Raw genomic sequence first — 21,431 nt, 5'->3', positions numbered from 1 at the left:
TTTGTAATTTTATTTATTATCTTTTTTCTCCATAAACAAGTAGAGCTAGATCCGGACGTGGTGGCACACGCTTGTAATCCCAGCATTCGGGAGGCTGAGACCTGGAGGATCGCGGTTCGCGGACAGCCTCCACTACTTAGTGAGGCCCTCTGCAACTCAGACCCGGTTTCAAAATAAAGAATAAAGCCGGGCATGGTGGTGCATGCTTGTAATCCCCGCACTTGGGAGGTGGAGACAGGAGGATCGCGCAGGTTCGAAGCCAGCCTCACTGGCTTAGGAGACTCTGTTTCCAAATAAAAATATAGGTCTGGGAGTGTAGCCTGGAGGTAGAAGGCCTTCCAGGAACCCCAGTACCACCAAAAAAAAAAAAAAAAAAAAGTTGGCTTTGAGCAGCCCTCTTTCTAATACAGATACTTCCTCTAGTGTGGATTTCTTATAAAGATATAAGTTGTTTTGTAAAAACTTGTAAGAGCTACCTGTGACTCAGAATAACTAGGTCTAATTATGGCAGTGCAGTGCAGTTAGGGCTGCAGATACAGTCTCCCACTGTCATATTTGGGTTGTGTACCCCGAGCCCCAGTGGGCCTCTCCTCAGCTGTGCCTGCATATTTTTACCTGGTGGGATAGACTACTTTTGCATAGCCTGACACCTCTGAGTTTAAAGCCGCTTTCTTTTCATCCTTCATCTCCGCTTGGGTCTTTTCACCTATGTCTGCCTGTTTTGTCCCATTCACAATATTTGCTTATCTTTTCTCTTCTTAGGAGCTTGAACTTACAGAAGTTCAGTTTTTCCTTTCTGGTTTTCCCTTCTTTTGTTTTCATGAAGTTGTTGGACTAGTTTTGACCACATAAATAAACAGATTTGAAATGCCTGTCACTGGAGAATTTACCCTCAGGGTTTGTTATATCTGTGGAGGTAACATCATCCTGTTTGCTTGTATCTGTGAACTAGAAATGAACTGTTTTTAACCAGTGAGACAAGCTTTATCTATTTGTATTTAAGAAAATTCAAGCAAGCCCTGGCAAGATACTCAATTTATTAACTCAAATGTTGATTCTGAACGCCACTAGGCATAGCTTATGATGGATGTTATGAGATTATTATTTTGTTACCATCTTAGTCATTATTCCTTTTTTCTTACTCTGTCTTTTTGTCACTCAGCATCTGTTTATTGTGCACTAACTGAACTGGGCATCATATTTAGTATCAGAGATACTCTGGAAAAAAGACAGTTGTGGTCTTGCGTGGGCAAGGTTTATAATCTGATGGGAGAGATAAGCAAATGGGAAGCTTCATGTATGACTTGCTGCTACTTTGATAGGAGCGGACTGGCTATACATAGTGTAGAACCGTGGACAGGCACCTAATCTAGGTGCCGTGGTTTAGATATGGTTTGAATGTGTCTTCCAAGTATTCGTGTGTGGGTAGCAGAGGTAGTGGGACCTTTAACAGTTAGAGCGTAGTGAGAAATCACTGGGGTAGCTGCTCTCAGAAGGGATTAGGTAGTTTTCATGGGACCCTGTGTTAAGAGTGTGTGTGTGTGTGTGTGTGTGTGTGTGTGTGTGTGTGTGTGTGTGTTACTGGGGATGGGACACAGGGCCACTCTACCTCTCAGCTACACCTCCAGCCCTATTTTATTCTTTTATTTTGAAACAGGGTCTCACTAAGTTGCAGAAGGCCTTGAGTTGCTGAGTCAGGCCTCAGAAGCTGTGGGTCCTCCTGTCTCAGCCTCCCAAGTACTGGAATTAAAAGCACGCACCACCATGCTTGGCCTGAGTTAGTTTTAGCAAGAGTGAGTTGTTACAAGAATGAGCTTGATGTTTTTAAATAAAGAATGAAAAATAGGACCGGGGGTGTAGCTCAGAGGTAGAATACCCCTGGGTTCAATCCTCAGTTCTGGGGGAAAAAATAAGAATGAGCTTGACCCCCAAATTGCTCTCTAGCTTTCTGTCTAGTGAAGTGATTGGTTCTTCCCACATACTTACTCTGGCATTTTGATGCAGTCCCACTGAGGACAAGCTAATAATGATGTTATGCCTGTGAACTTCTAAAACTTTGAGCTAAATAAACTTTTTATAGTTAACTAGCATCAGGAATTTTGTTATAGCAGTGGAAAACTGACTAATACACCAGGCTGGAGATATCAGAGAAATGTCCTAGAAGTCGGCCTTTGTCAAACATGAAACGATTATTTGGAATTAGTCTAGCAAGAATGGTGGTGGTATGGGATGGGGAGGGTTGTTCTCAGAGGGTGCAACATGGGATGTTGGTGAAACTAAAAGACATTCTATACATCTAGATTATATAGCTAGAAGCGACGAGTGAAGACAAAGTAGGTCAGCTAACATGCAATAGGCTAAGGAGTTTAGACTTTATCCACAGAAGAGTAGGAACCTATTAATCTCATGTAACATGATCAGATTTGTGGGTTTTTTTTTTTTGTTGTTTGTTTGTTTTTTGTTTTTTGGTGGTACTGGGGATGGAACCCAGGTTCCTTCTACCTCCGGGCTACACTCCCAGATCTATTTTATGTTTTTTATTTGGAAACAGGGTCTCTTAAGCCAGCTGAGGCTGGCTTCAAACGTGCATGATCCTCCTGTCTCAGCCTCCCAAATGTGGGGATTACAAGCGTGCGCCACCATGCCCAGCTCAGATTTGTGTTTTAGAGAAAGAACCCTTATCCAACAGCATTAGACTGAAGGGGGGAACTGGGAAGTAATAGAGGCTGTTACAGTATTTGGGGTGGCAGCAGTGAAGATAGAGAGAGCTTGGCTCAGTAGACCTGGAGGTAGAAACAGCAAAATTTGCTGGCTGATTGTGTGGGGAGAGTTTCTGTCAGGGAGTTTGGTGATTACTAGATGTGTGCCAATCATGAAAGAAGAAAAGAATATTAGATGATAATAAGTTTGAGGTTAATCATTAAAATATTTTCTCTCTTGCTAATATTTATTTATTGCCAAAATTTTTCTGGCCAATTGACATTTACAAAGCATTGTACTATGTATCAAGAGGGATGCAAGGAAGTATAAGGCCTCCTGATTCAACAGATAATTATGCTATAGTTGAGATGACGTGGTGCTTGTCCTGTGTCTAATGGGTCACTTTTCTTCTCCCTTCTCCCTAATTTAGGCTACCTGCAATTTTTTTATTGGTATATTGTAGTTATACATGATAGCAAGATTCATAGTAATACATTCTTTCTTCTTCTTTTTCTTCTTCTTTTTTTTTTTTTTTTTTTTTTTGCAGTACTGGGGATAGAACCCAGGGACATTCTACTGCTGAGCTACACCCCCAGCCTTATTTTTTATTTTTTACTTTGAAACAGGACCTCACAAAGTTGCTGAGGCTGGCCAAGAACCTGCAATCCTCCTGTTCCAGCTTCCCAAATACTGGGATTACAGGGAGCCCCCACGCCTGCTCATAGCGATACACTCTCATATGTGCATCCATTCACGTGGTTTGCTTCCTTCTCCCTCCCCGTGTATTAAGATAAAGACCCGAAGTGCTACATTCCCATATGCACATAACACTCTTTGGTTTGTTTCCTTCCCTGTACTTTTTCTTATATTCTACTTGGACCTCCAGTCCTCTCCTACTTTATTGGTCTTTCTTCTGATTTACATGAGATCTCTTTTCTTTCCTTTTTTTTTCCTCTAGCTTCTACATATGACAGAAAACACATGGCCCTTGATTTTCTGAGTCTGATCTCACTTAGCCATGATATTCTCTGGTTCTATTTATTTTCCTGAAAATGACATAATTTTGTTCTTTATGGTAGAAGAGAGCATTTTGACTGTTTTACCAAGTAAATAACTTGTTTGAGGTGATAAATATGCTAATTAGCCGGGCATGGTGGCGCACGCTTGTAATCCCTGCGCTTGGGAGGCAGAGACAGGAGGATCGCGCAGGTTCGAGCCAGCCGCGCGTGCTGGCTTAGGAGACCCTGTTTCCAAACAAAAATGTAAAAGTAGGTCTGGGAGTGTAGCCCGGAGGTAGAAGGGCTTCCAGGAACCCCAGTACCACCAAAAAAAAAAGCTAATTAGCCTATTTTGATCATTACATGATATATGCTATAATGAAACATCACATTGTACCCTATATATGTTTATACAATTATGTCAATTAACATTTTTTAAAAGGAAACTTTCATAACCTATAAGGTGTGAGTGAAGCTCCAGCCCTTGATGATATATTTTCCATCTCTGAACTCTTAATATAAGCGTCATTCATTTGACCCTTAAAATAGTTTGCCTTATATCTAATAGTGGTACATGCTTGTAATCCCAGTTCTTGGGAGATGGAGACAGAGGATTGCATGTTCATGGCCAGCTTCAGCAACTCGGTGAAGCTCGTTACAACTTAGTGAGACCCTGTTTTCAAAGTAAAAAATGAAATAGGGCTGGAGGTGTAACTCAGGTAGAATACTCCGGGTTCAATCCCTAGTACCAGAGAAAAAAAGAGGTTTGCCTTATGCTGTTAGTTATATTCACTGTATATACTTTGTCTTCTAAACAGATTTTAAACTTCAAGAATAGTGACTTTCTTATATTGTTAGTATCTTCCATAAGACCTAGTACAGTACTCACTGTCAAGCATGTAGGTACATTAAAAACTATTTGCGAAGCCAGACATGGTGGTGCATGGCTGTACTCCCAATACTCGGGAGGCTAAGACAGAAGGACTTAGCCTCAGCAAGTAGTGGAACTCTCATCAACTTAGACTCTGTTTCCAAATAAGAAATAAAATCAGGCTAGAGGTATAGGGGGAAAAAAAACCTTATGCCACTTTTATGAGAAAAATGCAATCACATTATAGTTTTAGTTAAGTAACAAGTGAAAGATATACTCACATGTTCCAGTATTCAGAGGAGGATAATTCAGATATAATGTAAAATCGCCATGACCTTGACCTTTTAAAGTAAGTCTATCTTACAGATTTATATAGACAACTCAAAACCTAGGAATTGCCTCCACGAAGAGGCACTAAGTAGTAATGTTGCACTGAGTATGTCCTTAAAAACTAATGTAGCCCTGGTCAGTTGAAGGCTGGTGTTTGCATATTACCAACTTAACGTGTGGATTCAAGATGCTGTAGACCTGTTGGTGTTGTACTTGAGAGTTAGAGGTAAGTGAAGTTTCAATTAAGCCTCTTAGAAAATTTCTAAACCCCGCCCACCTCTCTTGAGGCTCTGCTTTATAATACACAAGAATTGTTAATATTGTGTGTCTTTCAGGCATACTATATAAATATTTAGCCAAGTCTTTAGGAGCTTTTGGCAGACACAGTTGAGATGGCGCTCCCTGCAAATATACAGAGCTCAGCTCTTCTGTGTTTGTAGTAAATTGGAAATGTGGCTGTTTAGGTGAACTGAACCAGAAATACAGTCAGCATTTTCTTATGGGATTGAGGAGCCTAAGAATGTTACACTAGAAGGACACCTCCTGTATGCTCAATGCTCATAGTTATTGAGTGAAGTAAAAATTCTCTTTAGAAAATAATTTTGGTTTTCCTTAAACCCCAACAAATGCATAGTTGAAGCTTCAGAGTCCTACACCATCTAGCATGGTGACAACAATTTTAATTGTATAATTGACCCTTTGTATTTATGGGGTCTGCATTTACAGACACCACCAACCATGATGTTTTAGTCAGCTTTCTCTTTGGTGTAACAAAATACCTAACAAGAACAACTTAGAGGAGGAGAGGTTTATTGGAGCTCACAGTTTCAGTCTGTAGGGCCAGCTCTTAAGCATAAATGGAAGTGATAGTAGAGGTACATGGAAGAACACTGCTTTCATGTCATGCAGGCCAGAATTGGAGAGATCTTGAGCAAGAAGAGGAGTGAGGGACACATATAATCCCCAAGGCCATACCCCCAGTGACCTGTCTTTTTCAGCCACACCTATATACCTATGTTACCACCCAGTGAATCAATCTATCAGTGGCCTTCATGATCTGATCCCTTCCTAAAGCTCCACCTTCAAACATTGCCATTGGATGCCAAAACATCAGCCCTGAGATTTGGAGGATATTTTAGATCAAAACATGACTGGCAGTCATTCCATTCTGTCTTGTTTTGCCCACACCACCAGCTGAGAGTCATTCAACTGCCCCATTCAGTGATTGAGCAATGGCTGCAGATAAGCGGGAGGCATCCAGAGGTCTTAGTGAGTGTTTTGCATGGAAGGGTCAAGTGCTTAAGGCAGGGGCATTACATACAGTTTCTGATAGGCTTCAGTGAGACTAAGGAAAAAGGCGGTCAAATTGTGCTTAGACTTATTTGATGGAAGATGACAGAACAAGCAATTAAAATTCATGTGGCCACAACCATTTGAGAGAACCACAACAGAACATTTTTCTTAATGAGGAAGGTTGTAGGGGCAATTTCAAATAACAGAGAACATTAGCATTTCTCCCTAATATTGTACCTTCCTGGATCTGAGATGTTCCCTTCCCAGGTGTCAAGATTATTCTCCTCCCACCACCACAAAATCAGTTACCCCATTTCAGTAGCTGTGACTTCACCTTTCCACCCCTCCCCCCCATTGTTCCTTACTTTAGTTAACCCTTCTGGAAGGGTCATTTACAAGAGGGACAAGCATTTTTATAAAATTTCGCACTTCCTCTGACCTGGGCCACCTTAGGAAGAGGTAGCAGTGTACTCAGACAAGTTGTCATTAGCTTATGATTTAGGATTATGTCAGCTCTACAAGTAATAATAAAGTCCTGAACATAATTAGGTTTGAGTCTTCTTAGGACCCTTTTTGGCCAGCACATCTTACCTATTTGAGGAGCATCTTATTATAAATAAGATATATAAATGCAGGAAAAGGGAACCTTGACCTCTGTCGCACCAAATACATGAAAGTTAATTTAGATGGGTCATAGACCTCAACATAAAAGCTAACATCACAAAAATATAGAATGTCTTTTGTTTAACTTCGAAGTGGAAAGAGATTTCCTGGGCCATAGATAATATGAATCATAAAAGGAAAAATTTGATAAATATTTAAGCTTCATCAAAAATTTAAAACTTCTGATTTTAAGAAGACATTATTAAGAACCAAGCATAGTGGTGCATACTTGTAATCCCAAAATTTGGGAGGCTGAGACAGGAGGATCATAGTTTACAAACAGCCTCAGCTACTTAGTGAGGCCCTTTGCAACTCAGTGAGTCCCTGTTTTAAAATAAAGAATAAAAAATAGGCCTGTGTGTTTAGCTCAGAGGTAGAATGCCCCTGGGTTCTATCCCCAGCACCACCAATAAAAAAAAAAAAAAAAGTAAAGAAAGACATTATTAAGAAAGTAAGTTGGCAAGTCAAATACTAGGAAAAAGTATATGAAGTGCATTTTTATGATTATATAGGGTAAAGGGGGAAAAGCAACCGATTTTTTAAATGGGCAAAAATCTTGAATTGATACTCCACAAAAAGTCATACCAATGACCTAAGCACAAGAAACGTACTCAACATCATTAGTCATCAAAATAATGCAAATATTAAAATCACAGATAGATATCACAGTGTACCCCACAAGGATGGCTAAAATTGTTAAAAAAAAAACAAAAAACAAATACAAAACAAAACAAAAACTCCAAAGAGACAAGAGCTGGAAAGGCTATAGAGCCAATGGGACTTTCACTTAGTGTTGGGAGTATAAAATGGTATAACTATTTTGGAAACTTCTGGTTTCCTAAAATGTTAAACATATTGCAGTGTTATTCTCAGATATTAATCCAGGAGAAATGAAAACATATGTCCACCAAAAACCTTGTATAAGAATAATCATAGCAGTTGAATTCACAATAGCCAAGAAATGGAAAGTGCCCATGACTGTCAACAGGAGAATGAACAAACTAACTTGTATATTCATACGGTGGAATGCTGGTCAACAGAAAAAGAATCAAATGATTGATATAGTGAATAGCATGGATAAATCTTATAAACTTTATGCTAAGTGAAAAAAGCCAGATACCAGTAATTTTGTAATGTGTTATATTTTTATGAAATTTTAGTATAGACAAAACTAAACTGTGGTGATAGAAATCAAATCAGTGGTTTCTTTGGGAGGTAGGAGTTGGCTGGGAAAGGATACAAGGGAACTTTATGGGGAGTTATTCTGAGTTTTGATAGGGGTGTGGTAACACAAGCAAAGCGTTTGTGGGTTAAATGGTACACTTAAGCTCTGAGCATTTTGCTCTCAAATGTGCTTCATCTTAAATAACTGTTATCTTTGGTCTTCATTGATAGTAGTATACATCCAGTGTTGATAAATGCAAGCAAGTTAGGGAACACTTACACCACTCCTTCACACTAGTTCTTTTAATAGTTATGGAGATAGAATGTTTTCCTAAATGCTATATTTAGCTTGAGCTTTTTGATGAGTTCTTCAGTCCGAGGAACTATTTTTAGGACCTTGGCAGAGTTCAAGAGTAATCTTTATAAAGAAGGAAAAGGTAATCTTCATAAGTCTCATCTGGAATTGGACCTTCAGAACTTCTGGTCACCATAATCCAGTGCAGTGATTCTTACTCAGGGACCATTTTTGTCCCACCTGGTACATTTGTGATGTCTGGAGACATTTTGATTGCTATGATTGGAAGGAGTGCTGTACTCCTGGCACCTAGTTAGTGGAAACCATAAAGACTACTAAACATTGTACAGTGTACAAGACAGCCCCCGCCCCTTGCTCTGCCAAAATAGTTATTTGACCTAAAATGTCGTGGTGCCAGGTTTGGGGAACCTTGTTCTAAAACTGCCCTTATCAACCAAAGCTGAATCAAAAAAGCTCTCAGTCAGGTGTTGACTATACTCTGAGTCCAAATCGATTGTACAATCTTGGCATTTTCACAGATTATATATTTCTTCCCTGACAGAATTTTATATCAAATATTTATAGTCCATACTCAAAGAGTACTTCCAGAATCAAAATTATGTGTATCATTTATGTTGATTATTAAATTTAAGATATCCTAAGTTTTGTTTTTAACTTTTTTCTTGTGGTAATGGGGGTGAAACTCAGGGGCATTGTACCTCTGAGCTACACCCTGAGCCCTATTTTTATATTTCTTATTTTGAAATAGGGTCTCACTGTGTCTTTAATTAAACAAATGACAGTTCTCTTCCTTTATAGGGAAGGAGCTATTAGATCAGAAGAAGAAAATTATAATAATTGATCTTTTTTTCTCTCTCCACAGAATGACAGGCAGAGAGTTTTTCTCTCGTTTTCCAGAACTCTATCCCTTTCTTCTCAAACAATTGGAAGCTGTAGCCAACACAGTGGACAGGTAAGATGAGCAGAGGTTGTGACAATGTGAAGTCAAGGGTGTTAAGTACTTTATTATGATTTTTCTTCTAGGCAACAGGATTTATTTGTTTTGCATGATACTAGGACTTAAACCCAGGGGCATTCTGCCTCTGAGCTGCATCTCAGCCCTATTTCATTTATTATTTTGAAATGGAGCCTCTCAGTTTCAAACTGATCTGACCCTGCAATTCTCCTGTCTCAGCCTCCCAAGTACTAGGATTACAGGTGTGCACCACCACACCTGGCTCTAGGCAAGTTTTCAGTCTTCTTTTTTTGTAAAAAAGATGGCTTACAAGAAAAAAAAAAAATGACGCTGGGCGTGGTGTTGCTGGCTTAAGAGACCCTGTTTCCAAAAAAAAAAAAAAAAAAAAAAGTATAAAATAGGTCTGGGAGTGTAGCCCAGAGGTAGAAGAGCTTCCGGGAACCCTAGTACCAAAAAAAGAAAAGGCTTTTTTATAATTACATCATGTTGCGTGTCTCTCTATAGTATATTTGTACCTGAAAGGATGTATAAAATCTTTTCTTTATATTTTTTAAATTCTGATTTACATTAAATTGTATCAAATTTTGAGGGTTATTTAGGAACTAGCTTATTTAGAAGCATGTGATTCTTCTGTTAAGAGTTATATTTTTAAGCCAGGTGCTTGGACACATATCTGTAATCTCAGTACTTGGAAGTCTGAGACAGGAGGAACATAGGTTTAAGGCCAGTATGTGGTAAGTTAGACCCTGTTTCAAAATAAAAAGTGCTTAGGGGCATATCTCAGTGTTAGAATACCTTGGGTTCAATCTCCAGTATCATGCACACAAAAAATTGTTTTTTCTAAGCCGGGCGTGGTGGCGCACACTTGTAATCCTAGCATTTGGGAGGCTGAGACCAGCGGATCGCGGTTCATGGACAGCCTCAGCTACTTAGTGAGGTCCTCTGCAATTCAGTGAGACCCGGTTTCAAAATAAAGAATAAAAAATAGGGCAGGGGGTGTAGCTCAGAGGTCGAATGCCCCTGGGTTCCATCCCCAGACCCTCAAAAAAAAAATTTGTTTTTTCTCTTAATTTTAAAAATCTGTGGGTTTACATTTGCATATACTTAACAGATACTTGTCTTTTTTGTTGTTTTTGTTTTGTTTTGTTTTTCTTTTTTACTATTGACCTGTTGCTTTCTGTGTCGTGAAACTATAAGTTAGCTGACTAATGTAGTCACTATGATTAGAAATAGTAGTGGTCTAGCCAAGTATAAATGGCCAATGTCCATGAAAGCACAAAGCAGAGACATTAAGAGGACTTCTGGTCTCACCAGGTAGAGAGAGAATTTCATCACTGCCCTTTCAACCTCATTCTATAGCCAGTAGTGGAATTTTTACTATAGATATTTTAGAACATAGTCATTGTATTTTTCAAGCCATTTTAGTACTTGGTATGAATGTATATATGAATTGTCTGTAATGGGAAAATAAAATTATATCAATGAATGTCTGTTTATGATATATTTCCTCATATTAGTAGTTTGTTCAGACAGACTTTTCTGCCCTAGCATGTTTATACTTACTTAAATACATTTGGACATTGAACGTTTCACATTTCATTCTCTGAAATAGCAGATGCTGCTTAAGCAAATTATTAAGTTTGAGATGATCATGTGCAACATGATCTCTGGCTTTACCAGGAGTTTTTTCCTACTATGATACACATTAGGATGATAGGCAGTGAATGGAGAAAAAAAGGAAAATTGTCCTTTGGATCAAGAGTCTCACTTCATATACATAATTATTGAATGAGAAAAGGTGTTTGAAGATACTGTCTCAGTTCATAAATGTTAAATTTTTCATGTATAATAAATTTTTTCCAGTGATCTGGGAGAACCAGACCGTCATCCAAGCATGTTCCTCTTACTTTTGGTGTTGGAGAGACTCTGCCCTTCCCCCATGGATGGTGCTGCTTCTGCTCTCAGCATGGCAGCTTTTGTTCCCTTCATTATGAGGTACTGTCTCTCTGCCCGGAACTAGTAGTAGTGGACATGGAATTTTGTGGGAGTGTTTTATCTTGTTCTTATTTTAGAAATTATAATAGTTTTGTTTTACTTTGGAGGGCTTATGTGAAAGCAGAGACATGAGGCTTGTTGCTGGTACTCCTAGTTTGTCTCCAGTGTTTGAGGGAAGATGCTCATACCATGGATGTGTAAGTAAGGTTTCCTTGGAGACCTGCCTACTAATGGGCATGTGGTATTGATAGGAGGTATCTCTTTTAAAAACATAACCTGACCAGGCGTGGTGGCGCACGCTTGTAATCCCCATGCTGGGGAGGTGGAGACAGGAGGATCGCGCTGGTTTGGAGAGACCCTGTTTCCAAATTAAAATATAAAATAGGTCTGGGAGTGTAGCCTGGAAGTAGAAGGGCTTCCAGGAACCCCAGTACCACCAAAAACAAACAAAATAAAACAAAAATAACCTGGTATTTGCATTTCTCTGTGTTGAGCCTGGCCAGCACGGGCAGGCTTGATCCTGGCATATATCCCCAGCTCAGCAGTTGTAGAGGACACCAGGATATTGGGCTGTTCACTCTGGAGGAGTCCACTAGGGCATGGAGGGGATGGCGTATCAATGGCAAGGCCATGTGCTACTACATCCCACTCATCTTCTTTTTCAGGGTTGGAGTGCCTGAAAAAGAACATGAACACAGAGTGTTCAGTGAAAATCCGTTTTCTGCTCCTACAGCCTATCATCATATGCTCTATTACATATCTCGAGGTATCTGACACTTTCTGATCACCTCTTTTTTTGGTGGTACTGGGGTTCGTGGAAACCCTTCTACCTCCGGGCTACACTCCCAGACCTATTTTTTATATTTTTATTCGGAAACAGGGTCTCTTAAGCCAGCAAGACTGGCTTCGAACCTGCGCAATCGGCGATCCTCCTGTCTCCACCTCCCAAGCGCGGGGATTACAAGCGTGCACCACCACGCCCAGCCTGATCACCTTTTCATTTTGGATCAAGCACATTAATATGTATGCCTCCAAGAAATATTTACATATTCTTAAGAAACACTTCAGAAGTCTAGCATATCAGTTAACTTTCACCTGTGGCTTACCTCTTGACAGAAGAGCACTTTCATTTTAATGCATCTACCAAAAATTGAAGTAGACTTAGCAGAAGGGTAAGAATACCCAACCCAAGAGAGCATTTTTTTATTTATATGGTGCTCTGGGTTCTACTTCCTGGTTTCTCAGAGCTGACTTACGCATTTTAATGGGATAAACCATTAAACACAAGATTCTGGTGTGTGATTGCTGTGGCCATTTGTTTGCACCAAGCCCTGGCTGTGGCAGTGTTCTCTTTAATCACTGAGGTGACTCATTCAGACTGCTTTTTGTTTCTTTATATACAAAGTTAGTACTCTTCCTCATCCAGCATTTGGTGATTCACTTTAGGAATTTAGGTAGTAAGTTTTACTTTCAAGGGCTTTTATAGTGTCCACTTTCACAGCTACCTGGAGGGTGGGGGGATACCTAGATAATGTTTTCAGAAAGTTGATGAAAGGGGGAATGCACATGCAGAGTCCCAGTGTATGTCTGAAGCAAAGATAAGCTGTAGAACTCGGTCATGTATGTTGTGAACATTCAGTTTGCAGAAGCTCATCACTGATGAGTCTCTTATGTGTTGCATCTAGAAGCCAGAAATTATTATATTGAAATTACCAAATTTGTTTACATATAATTAGAATGCATATATTACTTATTATCTTCAAAGCACTTATAATAAAATTACATTAACATAGAAGATTTAAATATTACTCTGAAGCCACTGTACTTAGTTCATTGTTTCTGAAACTCAAAAGGCACAGAATAAGAAGTGTTCAGTCATCCTGCCTTTCTGGTGAAAAGTGCTGTGGGCGGCAGTTGCTTTCTGCCCCATTGTATAGATTTGTAGATGCGTCAGCACCAACAGAAACACTGTAGTTGATTGCTTCTGTTGGTTCTGATTCATTGAGCATCCATGTGTGTCACAAAACTGTGTTTCTCAAAGTTTAAGATAGGAGCAGGCCACCTGGGAATCTTATAGATTCTGATTCTCTAGATTCTGGGGTGGGCCTGAACGTCTGTCTTTCTAACTGAATTCTAGGTATTGTGATACTACTGGTCCATAGACCCGTTCCTTTGACCAGTGAGATTATATTTGGGATATTATACATAGAGCCATACACATAGAGGTGATTAATAAACAGACAATACGACTTTCAGTCAATACTTGAGTCATACTTGATTAGGCTATTTAGGGGGTTTATAAAAAGTAGATTTGGACTCAGGAGTGTAGAGAATAATTTAAAAAAAGTGTGGTTAGAAGAGAGGTCAGTAGGAATTAGACCAAATTCTGTTGAGCCTTGCCTTTTTGCCAGACACTGGACATTTTGCTTAATGACTCTGAGAGGAGGGGCTGTTACCCCCCGTTTTACCATTGAGGAAACAGGTTGAACCGAGAAGTGCCAGGGTTTGTAGAGTGTGAGAAGTGCTCTTTCTATTAAACCAGAATAACAGGCTCCCTTTTCTGTTGCCATGCATTTTAGCCACATTGAACGTACCCATGAGGCCTGAAATATATTCTGCTAAGAGATGAGGACCTATATCCACAGTTGCTCTTCTGTTCAGGATGTAAAAATAGTATCTTTACTAGGTGCGGAATCTGCTCTTTATTTTGCTTTTCCTGTTGTAAAGCTTGTCTTATGATTGATCATCCCAATAATCAGACATATCGGCAGGACAGTTACCTGGGGTACTGTGATTGGTCCATAGGCAGAAACACACGAAGGCTGGCTCTTCTTTTTTGACAATCTTGTATGATAAAGTGGAAGGACCCTAGACTTGGAAAACCTAGGTTTGGAGTTTTATTCATCTACTATAAGGACAACCTATAGTACCTTAAAATGTTCCGTGAGGAAAGATAATCTATAAACAAATTTTTTAAAATAGTACATGTGATTAAACTGTATTCATTTGGTTTAATGACTTTTGAGAACATTATTCATGAAGAAAGTGAAACATTGATCATAAAACCTGTGATTCCAAGCATTATTGTGGTTCTGCTCATAGTAAAGACTGAGCTGTTTTGTTTTGGGGCAGCTGGGGAAAAGATGGATGTACAGAGGATGGGTGGTGGTTTATCTTTGTAGCATTGTTGATGGTAATATATATATATACTTGGAAAAGCTCTACAGGATACTATGAATTTAGCTAAAGAAAAAACTTGCAGCTGGTAGGAGTCTGTGAGAGTTCCTCTGTGCTGAAATGAGCTATGCAGGGCAAAATCAATTAAAATATATGCTTATCTGTGCTTTTCTTCCTCTCTGTGCTTGTAAGTATTTTTTATATGTTTAGTCTTTTATTTTGCAGTTAAGAAAGTTTTAGCCAAGCATGGCAGTACAGGCCTATAATCCCAGTACTTGGGAGACTGAGACAAGAGGATAACAGGTTCATGGCCAGCCTCAGCAACTTAGCAAGGCCCTCTGCAATGCAGTGAGACCTTGTTTCCAAAAGAAAGAAAATAGGACTTGGGGTGTATGTAGCTCAGAGGTAGAATGGGAGTTCAAAGTTGCTGATTTAGACTTTCCACAGTTACATGTGTGTACAGCTATGATTGTTGCAACTGCTTAGAACATAAAGGATAATATTAATCCCAACATCTTGTTTACAATTGTTTTTAATTGAGTGCATTTTATATACCCGATGCTGTGCTGGATCTAGATACACATCCATATTCCATATTAACATGTTGCCTTCAACTTAAGACTATTCACTTGTTAAAATACCACAAAACAGAGTAATTTGTGTATTAAAAGGAAGTCTGACAGGCTCTCTGAATACAGCTTACTAGTGCCCACTTGTCTGCGGCTTTCCAGAGACCAGAAGTCTTTTCAGAGATCAGAAAGTCTCTAGACATGCATCTTGGAATTCTCTTTCCCAGGCAAGTTTCAAGTTTCCATTGAAGAACTGTAGGAAACCACATATGCCCCAAACCTGGGATTGTAGAGTTCTAAAGAGAGCACAGGCCCAGGACTCAAAGAGACTGGGTTCTGTCCAGGCTCTGCCACTTAACAAGTTGTAACTCTTGGTCAAAGCTATTTTCCGTCTCTGGGCCAGGGTGGTGGTCTGTGTGTATGTGGGGATCCCGGGAGAAAATGCTTTGTATTGCTAAAAACTTAGGTCTTAGCACATGATTAACAGTTGCAGGAGAAATCTCTTCACTACCTTTCATTTGCTTTTTTGGGGTGTTTTTAAAAGATTCTGCCTCCCGCGCGCACACGTGCGCGCAGACACACACACACACACACACACACACACACACACACACACACACACACCTTTGGGCTTATTTTCATTACAAATGACTTTCTAGACATCTTTTCTCTAATTCATTTCAATCATTCTTCTCTTTAGACAAGTTTTCAGTGAAATCTGCTTTCTTTCACTGACAAATACTGGAGTACAAATAGCAATACAATCTTAAACGTGTGACAGTAGGAATTAGCAATCAGGATCTGTGTAATGGAAACTCTTTTAGTTGAAATATGAAAATGTAGCCCAAATCAATTGACATTATAAACATATGTGAAATTACCAAGGCTAGTCTCAGTATTCTATATGGAGAAGGGGAGGGAGTGGGGAAGGAGCCAGGGGAAGCTCACCAAGTGGTGTGCGCATGTGTCACTATCGCTTTGAACTACATTATGATGTGAAATTGCAGTGCACAGATGAAAGTATAAAAATGGGGCCGGAGTGGTAGCACACACTTGTAATTGCAGTACTTGAGAGGCTGAGACCAGAGGTTCATAGGTTTTTGGACAGCATCAGCTATTTAGTGAGGGAGGCCTTCCACAACTTAGTGAAACCCTATGTCAAAATAAAGAATAAAAAATAGGGCTAGGAGTGTACCTCAGAGGTAGAATGTCCCTGAATTCAATATCCAGTTCTATAAAAAAAGTATAAAAATTGAAAAAACATGATTTATATACTTTAAGTATGTTTCATAGAACCTATAGATTATACCAGTCTTACAAAGGGGAAGGGGTGGGGGATACAGAAACTAAGGGTTGGTCCTTTTAAACTTGTCACACTGGGAAATAATACTGACTCTTGCTTTGTTTTCTTTGAAAGTTACATAGCTCAGGGGTTTTCACTTTGCTCCTTACCCAGGTTATGGGTGAAACAACTTGTTTGCAATGTGGAGACTTGAGGTTTTCTCAATAGACAGTAGCTGGCTTCTGCTTTCACTTATGATTGTAATACAGAAACTCTCCTTCAAGGCTGTACATCACATTTCTATCAGCTCTGTCTTCCAGAATCCTTTAAGATAAGCAGAGGACAAGATTTCTTTAAAGGAAGCTGAGAGTGGTTCCTGCAGGCCTGAGGCAGAATCCATGCCCTCCTTCCTTTCTCTCCATCCCAGCTCTTGGTCACCTCCTCCTCTGAAGTCTGTAGCATTTGTCATCAGTCCTCTTCTCCTGCCGTTCTTCATTACTGTAGCATATTGTAATGCCCAGCACTTAATCTCTCTAAGTAAATCTTGATCTCCTTCCATACAGAAGCAACTATGGGATTTTGCCCCCCCCCCCCAGTACTGTGGTGGAACCCAGGGTCATTCTACCTCTGAGCTACACCTCCAGCCCTATTTTTTATTCTTTATTTTTGAAACAAGGTCTCACTAAGTTGCAGAGGGCCTCACTAAGTAGCTGAGGCTGTCTCTAAACCCATGATCTCCTAAGTACTGGGATTACAAGTGTCCCCGGCATTTTTTTTTTTTTTTTTTTGGTGGTATCTTTCTCTACCTTCACAAGGTTTGGGATTGTAGGTATATTAAGTAATTTAAAGATGAAACTAATTTGGAATTGAGACTTTTTGTCTGAGCAGATCTGTGTATCTCTCAAGCAATCAAGAGACTTCTAGTCCCACATTTATTAGAGCTATATTTTGTATCCCACTGGTTACTGGTTATGTAAAACGAGTCTCAGCTGGGTTTCATGTTTGACCTGGCCTTTGAGGAGTCTTATGCGAGCCTCGTCATTTCACTTACATTGTGAATTCACCCCTCAGGACCTTTGTTTCCTTTTCCATCATGTTGAGGTATTGGACTAGATCTTATCTAGGCCCTCTCACTTCATGAGCCTGTGACCTGAGGCCTTCCTGGACTGTGAATTCCTCTCTCCTGACTGCCTTCTAGGGAGCCGTCTGGAGCCCTCCTTGCTGTGCTCTGCTGCATGCTCTAGAGCCAGGAGAGGAGCCTGGATTGATGAGAATTGGGAGGGGGAAGTAGAATGGTCAAAGTCAGTGAGTTGTAACTAAGTCAAAACACATGGAAGGATGCCTCTCAGCTGGTGGAGTGTGGATCCAGGACCCACATGGGTGTACCCCTGTGTACTTCAGGTAATAGGAACTAAGAATCTTGCTTATAAAAGAGCACCCCTAGTTTTGCTTAATAACAAAAATTCTACAGAGAGGAAGTGGTTGGTAGTATAATGGTAACAGAAAAAGAGATAGAGAGGGAGAGGGAGAGGGAGGGAGGGAGGGAGGGAGGGAGGGAGGGCGCACAAACCACGCGCGCACTTTTTGAAAAATATTTTTTAAATGTTTAGTTGAACCCAGCATGGTGGCGCATGCTTGTAATCCCCGTGCTTGGGAGGCGGGGACAGGAGGCTGGCTTAAGAGACCCTGTTTCCAAATAAACATATAAAAATAGGTCTGGGAGTGTAGCCTGGAGGTAGAAGGGCATCCAGGAACCCCAGTACCACCCCCCCCCAAAAAGTTTAGTTGATAGTAGGTAATTGTACATGTATGTGGGGTTACATACAGTATGTCCTTTCACTTTGCTTATGCAATGTGTAATGGTCAAATCAGGTTAAGTGGCATATCCACCACCTTAAACATTTATCACTTCTTTCTGTTGAAGACATTCAAAACCCAAGCAAGCCGACTTTGTCAGCCCCTGCTTTTTTTTTTTTTTTTTTTTTTTTTTTTTGGTGGTATTGGGGTTCCTAGAAGCCCTTCTACCTCCAGGCTACACTCCCAGACCTATTTTTACATTTTTATTTGGAAACAGGGTTTCCTAAGCCAGCACTCGCAGCTGGCTTCGAACCTGCGCGATCCTCCTGTCTCTGCCTCCCAAGCGCGGGGATTACAAGCGTGCGCCACCACAACCAGCATGTCAGCCCCTGCTTTGGCATGTCTTTGCTAGTAAACTTGAAGGAAGGCCCTGAACCCAGATATAGATGAATCACTAGAAAAACAAAATTGTGTTCTGTGAGTGAGGGCATATCCCTGTACCAGAGAGCTGACAGCCTCAGACATAAGTGAGTCCAGAACCATGTCACTCACTTTTAGCAAATTTGAGATAGAAGTGTTGTGCTTGGAGCCAGCAGAAAGATTTTCAAAAGCGAATGAAAAAGCACCTTTAACTAGAGACCAGTTGTGTTGATATCAGTTATTTTAGACTGATATCAACATTTAGATCGTGAAATGTATCACTTACAAGTGCTCTTGTACTTTATTTGCTGAGAACTAGTAAGGGTTCCTTAGAAATAAGCCATGCCTGAGTCACCTCATTGTTTGATGGGATTACTAGGCTGGTGGATAGAGATAATGCAGCTTTATTTAACACTTAAATTATTTATACAAAAACAGACTAGATTGCATGATTATCAGATTTGTACATAAAATAAATACTATAGGCAAGGAAATCAAATTTCAGAATAGTCTTCAAGCATGGAATGAAAAATACAAATTCAGGAAGGTGGTCATACCTCTGTGTGCAGGAGATTGGAGGTTAGTGCAGAAGTCATATGCTAAGGAGCTTACATTTCATCTGTGATAGATTTTTGAGCTGGGTGTTAGGCAAATGATTGAATTCCCTATGTCCTATTATTCTCTATATTCCTTTTTTTTTGTATGTCTGATATAGTATATAATTGAAAAATAAGATTCCAAAATAGCCCTGGAAGACAGGATAGATGGTCCGAGACTATCAAGATAACATCTAATAGAGATATGTATCATGCTCTGATTTTTTTTTAAATTCAAAATTTTACACATAAAGAATGAGGGATGTCTGGCTTCATAGCAATTTTTATGGAAGGAAAAAGAATTCTTGCAGAATGGGGCTTCCCAGTGACCCATAAGAGAGCAATGTGACACCATTGCATCTTACAGGTCGCAGAAGCTGTGATCCCTCTCAACTGTCATGGTGAGACTAAACTCACATTATTTAGCTATGGGCTCCCCATTTTAGAAGGTCATTGATGAACTAATATTTATCCAGAGGAGATGACCAAAATGAGGAAGAAACTAAACATCTGGAATCCATTAAACTGGAGAGACTTAGTGAAAGGCAACATGGTAAAGATCGTTACATACTTGAGAGACTGCCATATGGCAGAAGACATAATTTCTCTTTTTGGCTCCCAATGGGAAAGTATTCAGCTTTTAATATAAAGAAGAATTTTGTAAAAATCAGTTTCTCCATCAAGGAACTGAACAGATTTCACTATTACTGAAATGCTGTAGTGAAAGTGTTTGAGGAAAACCAATCAGATGTTGGGCAGATTTTTCAAAAGACTTATGCAATGTACCTGAAATTAGACTAGATGACCATCAAAGCATCTGTTTAGGATGTCTTATTTCAGAACAGTTACTCAGTTGTAGCTTCTAAGTGGGCAGTGAATGATATAATAAACCTTACTATAAGCCTTTGGCATGTCTTTTTGCATTTTTAAATGGATTCTTCAGTTTCCCAAAGAGAATAATTTGGGGTACAGTTCTTGGCATGACCCACAAGGTTATGGTGATCTGTTACTAAGTGGTGCCCTCCAGGAATTAATCCACTTAAATTTAGCTTCTAAGTGACTTCCATGACTTTGTTCTGGATAGTTTTGAAAACATTTTTTTTGGCCTATGTGATGTTATGTCTGAAAAGCATTCCTTATTAATTAAATTATCTTTCTTTGTGGTTGCTATATTTTTCTCCATCCCAGATGTTGGCTTAAGCCACATTTGTTTTCTGAGAAGCATAAGGAACATCTTAGTCTTTGAGGAGTTAGAGATGCTTTTCTGAAGTGAATGAAGTAGATAACTCTTTGTTGTCCAAACCTGTTAAAGGATCTTCTTGGAATAGGGATGCTTCCCAAGAGAGTACCAGAGTCCCTAAGTCTTGCCTGTTGCAAATAAACACACCAGAGAATAGGGCTTTGCTAGTAATGTTAATATAGAATTTCCTTTCCCAGCCAGCCTATAGATTTAAAACTCTACCCCTTTTGTGGTTACCACTGAATTTCAGGAGGCTTAGGGGAAGGGGGGTACGGGGAATGAGTCTCCTCCATCTTCCTAATCTTCTGTCCATTGTTGAGTGAGAGAAGGAACATGCTACCCCATTGGTATGGGAGCATTGGCCCCTTGGTTTTACTAGTGTGACTGTGTGACACCAGGCCTAGCTTTGGCAAGAAGTCAAGGTACAGATGTTCATTTCTACTCAGGGGTTTTCAGCTGCTCGATTTTCCTCCTAGCCTGTGAGCTAAATTGATACCCACTCCTTTCTTTCACATACATGTCAGTGACCACAGTATTAGCATCCTTGGGGCTAATTGTTATATTACAGTGATGTATATTTAAATAAGACTATGAGACTCTGGTGGTGGCACTTTAGGCCTTACATAGGGAAGACCTAAAAACAGAGATCAGGTCGATTCCTAATGATGTTGGAATCTTGCTGGGCAGCTTACCTACTCTGCCTCCTCCTTGCTGTGGCTCTTCCTAGCTTTTTATGTAGAGAGCACTGTTTGTGGCCTTCTGAATTTCCAAATTCCACCCAGGGGTAGGCTGAGGCTTGGCATGTGGAATGAAATCATGTGTTCCGTATTGTTTGGCTTTTTTGCAGAGAGTTCTGGCATAAAGAAATACTTTGTCATCTGTCACCAATTTTTCTCTCTTAGTTCCTAGAGAGGGTCTTGGCCAACTTTTATCTCTGATGCCAGATCTCTTTAAGACCTTTTTTCAAATATGTTTTTGAGCAACAGGAATGAGGAGTTCACCTCTTATGGAATGCATTGACAAAGCAACTAGAAAAACAAAACTTGTAGGGACCAGTTTTTCTTC

At 39.8% G+C, this 21,431-nt stretch overlaps 1 protein-coding gene across 1 annotated transcript in view; it reads left to right on the top strand.

Moving 5' to 3' along the window:
• THADA (THADA armadillo repeat containing) overlaps positions 1-21,431 on the top strand; it is a gene marked incomplete at both ends in the record, with an annotated part of 379,586 nt that overhangs the window by 151,143 nt on the left and 207,012 nt on the right. The window contains 2 exons of the mRNA XM_080711248.1: positions 9,198-9,287; positions 11,154-11,285. Of these exons, the coding sequence (XP_080567374.1) occupies positions 9,198-9,287; positions 11,154-11,285 (222 nt within the window). The remainder of the gene's footprint in view (positions 1-9,197; positions 9,288-11,153; positions 11,286-21,431) is intronic.

This window comes from Muscardinus avellanarius (assembly GCF_963383645.1).
Source record: "Muscardinus avellanarius genome assembly, chromosome: 15".
NCBI classification, from domain to species: Eukaryota; Metazoa; Chordata; class Mammalia; order Rodentia; family Gliridae; genus Muscardinus; species Muscardinus avellanarius.
Note: the sequence above shows the minus strand (reverse complement) of the source record. Positions and strands in the feature narration are given on the sequence as shown.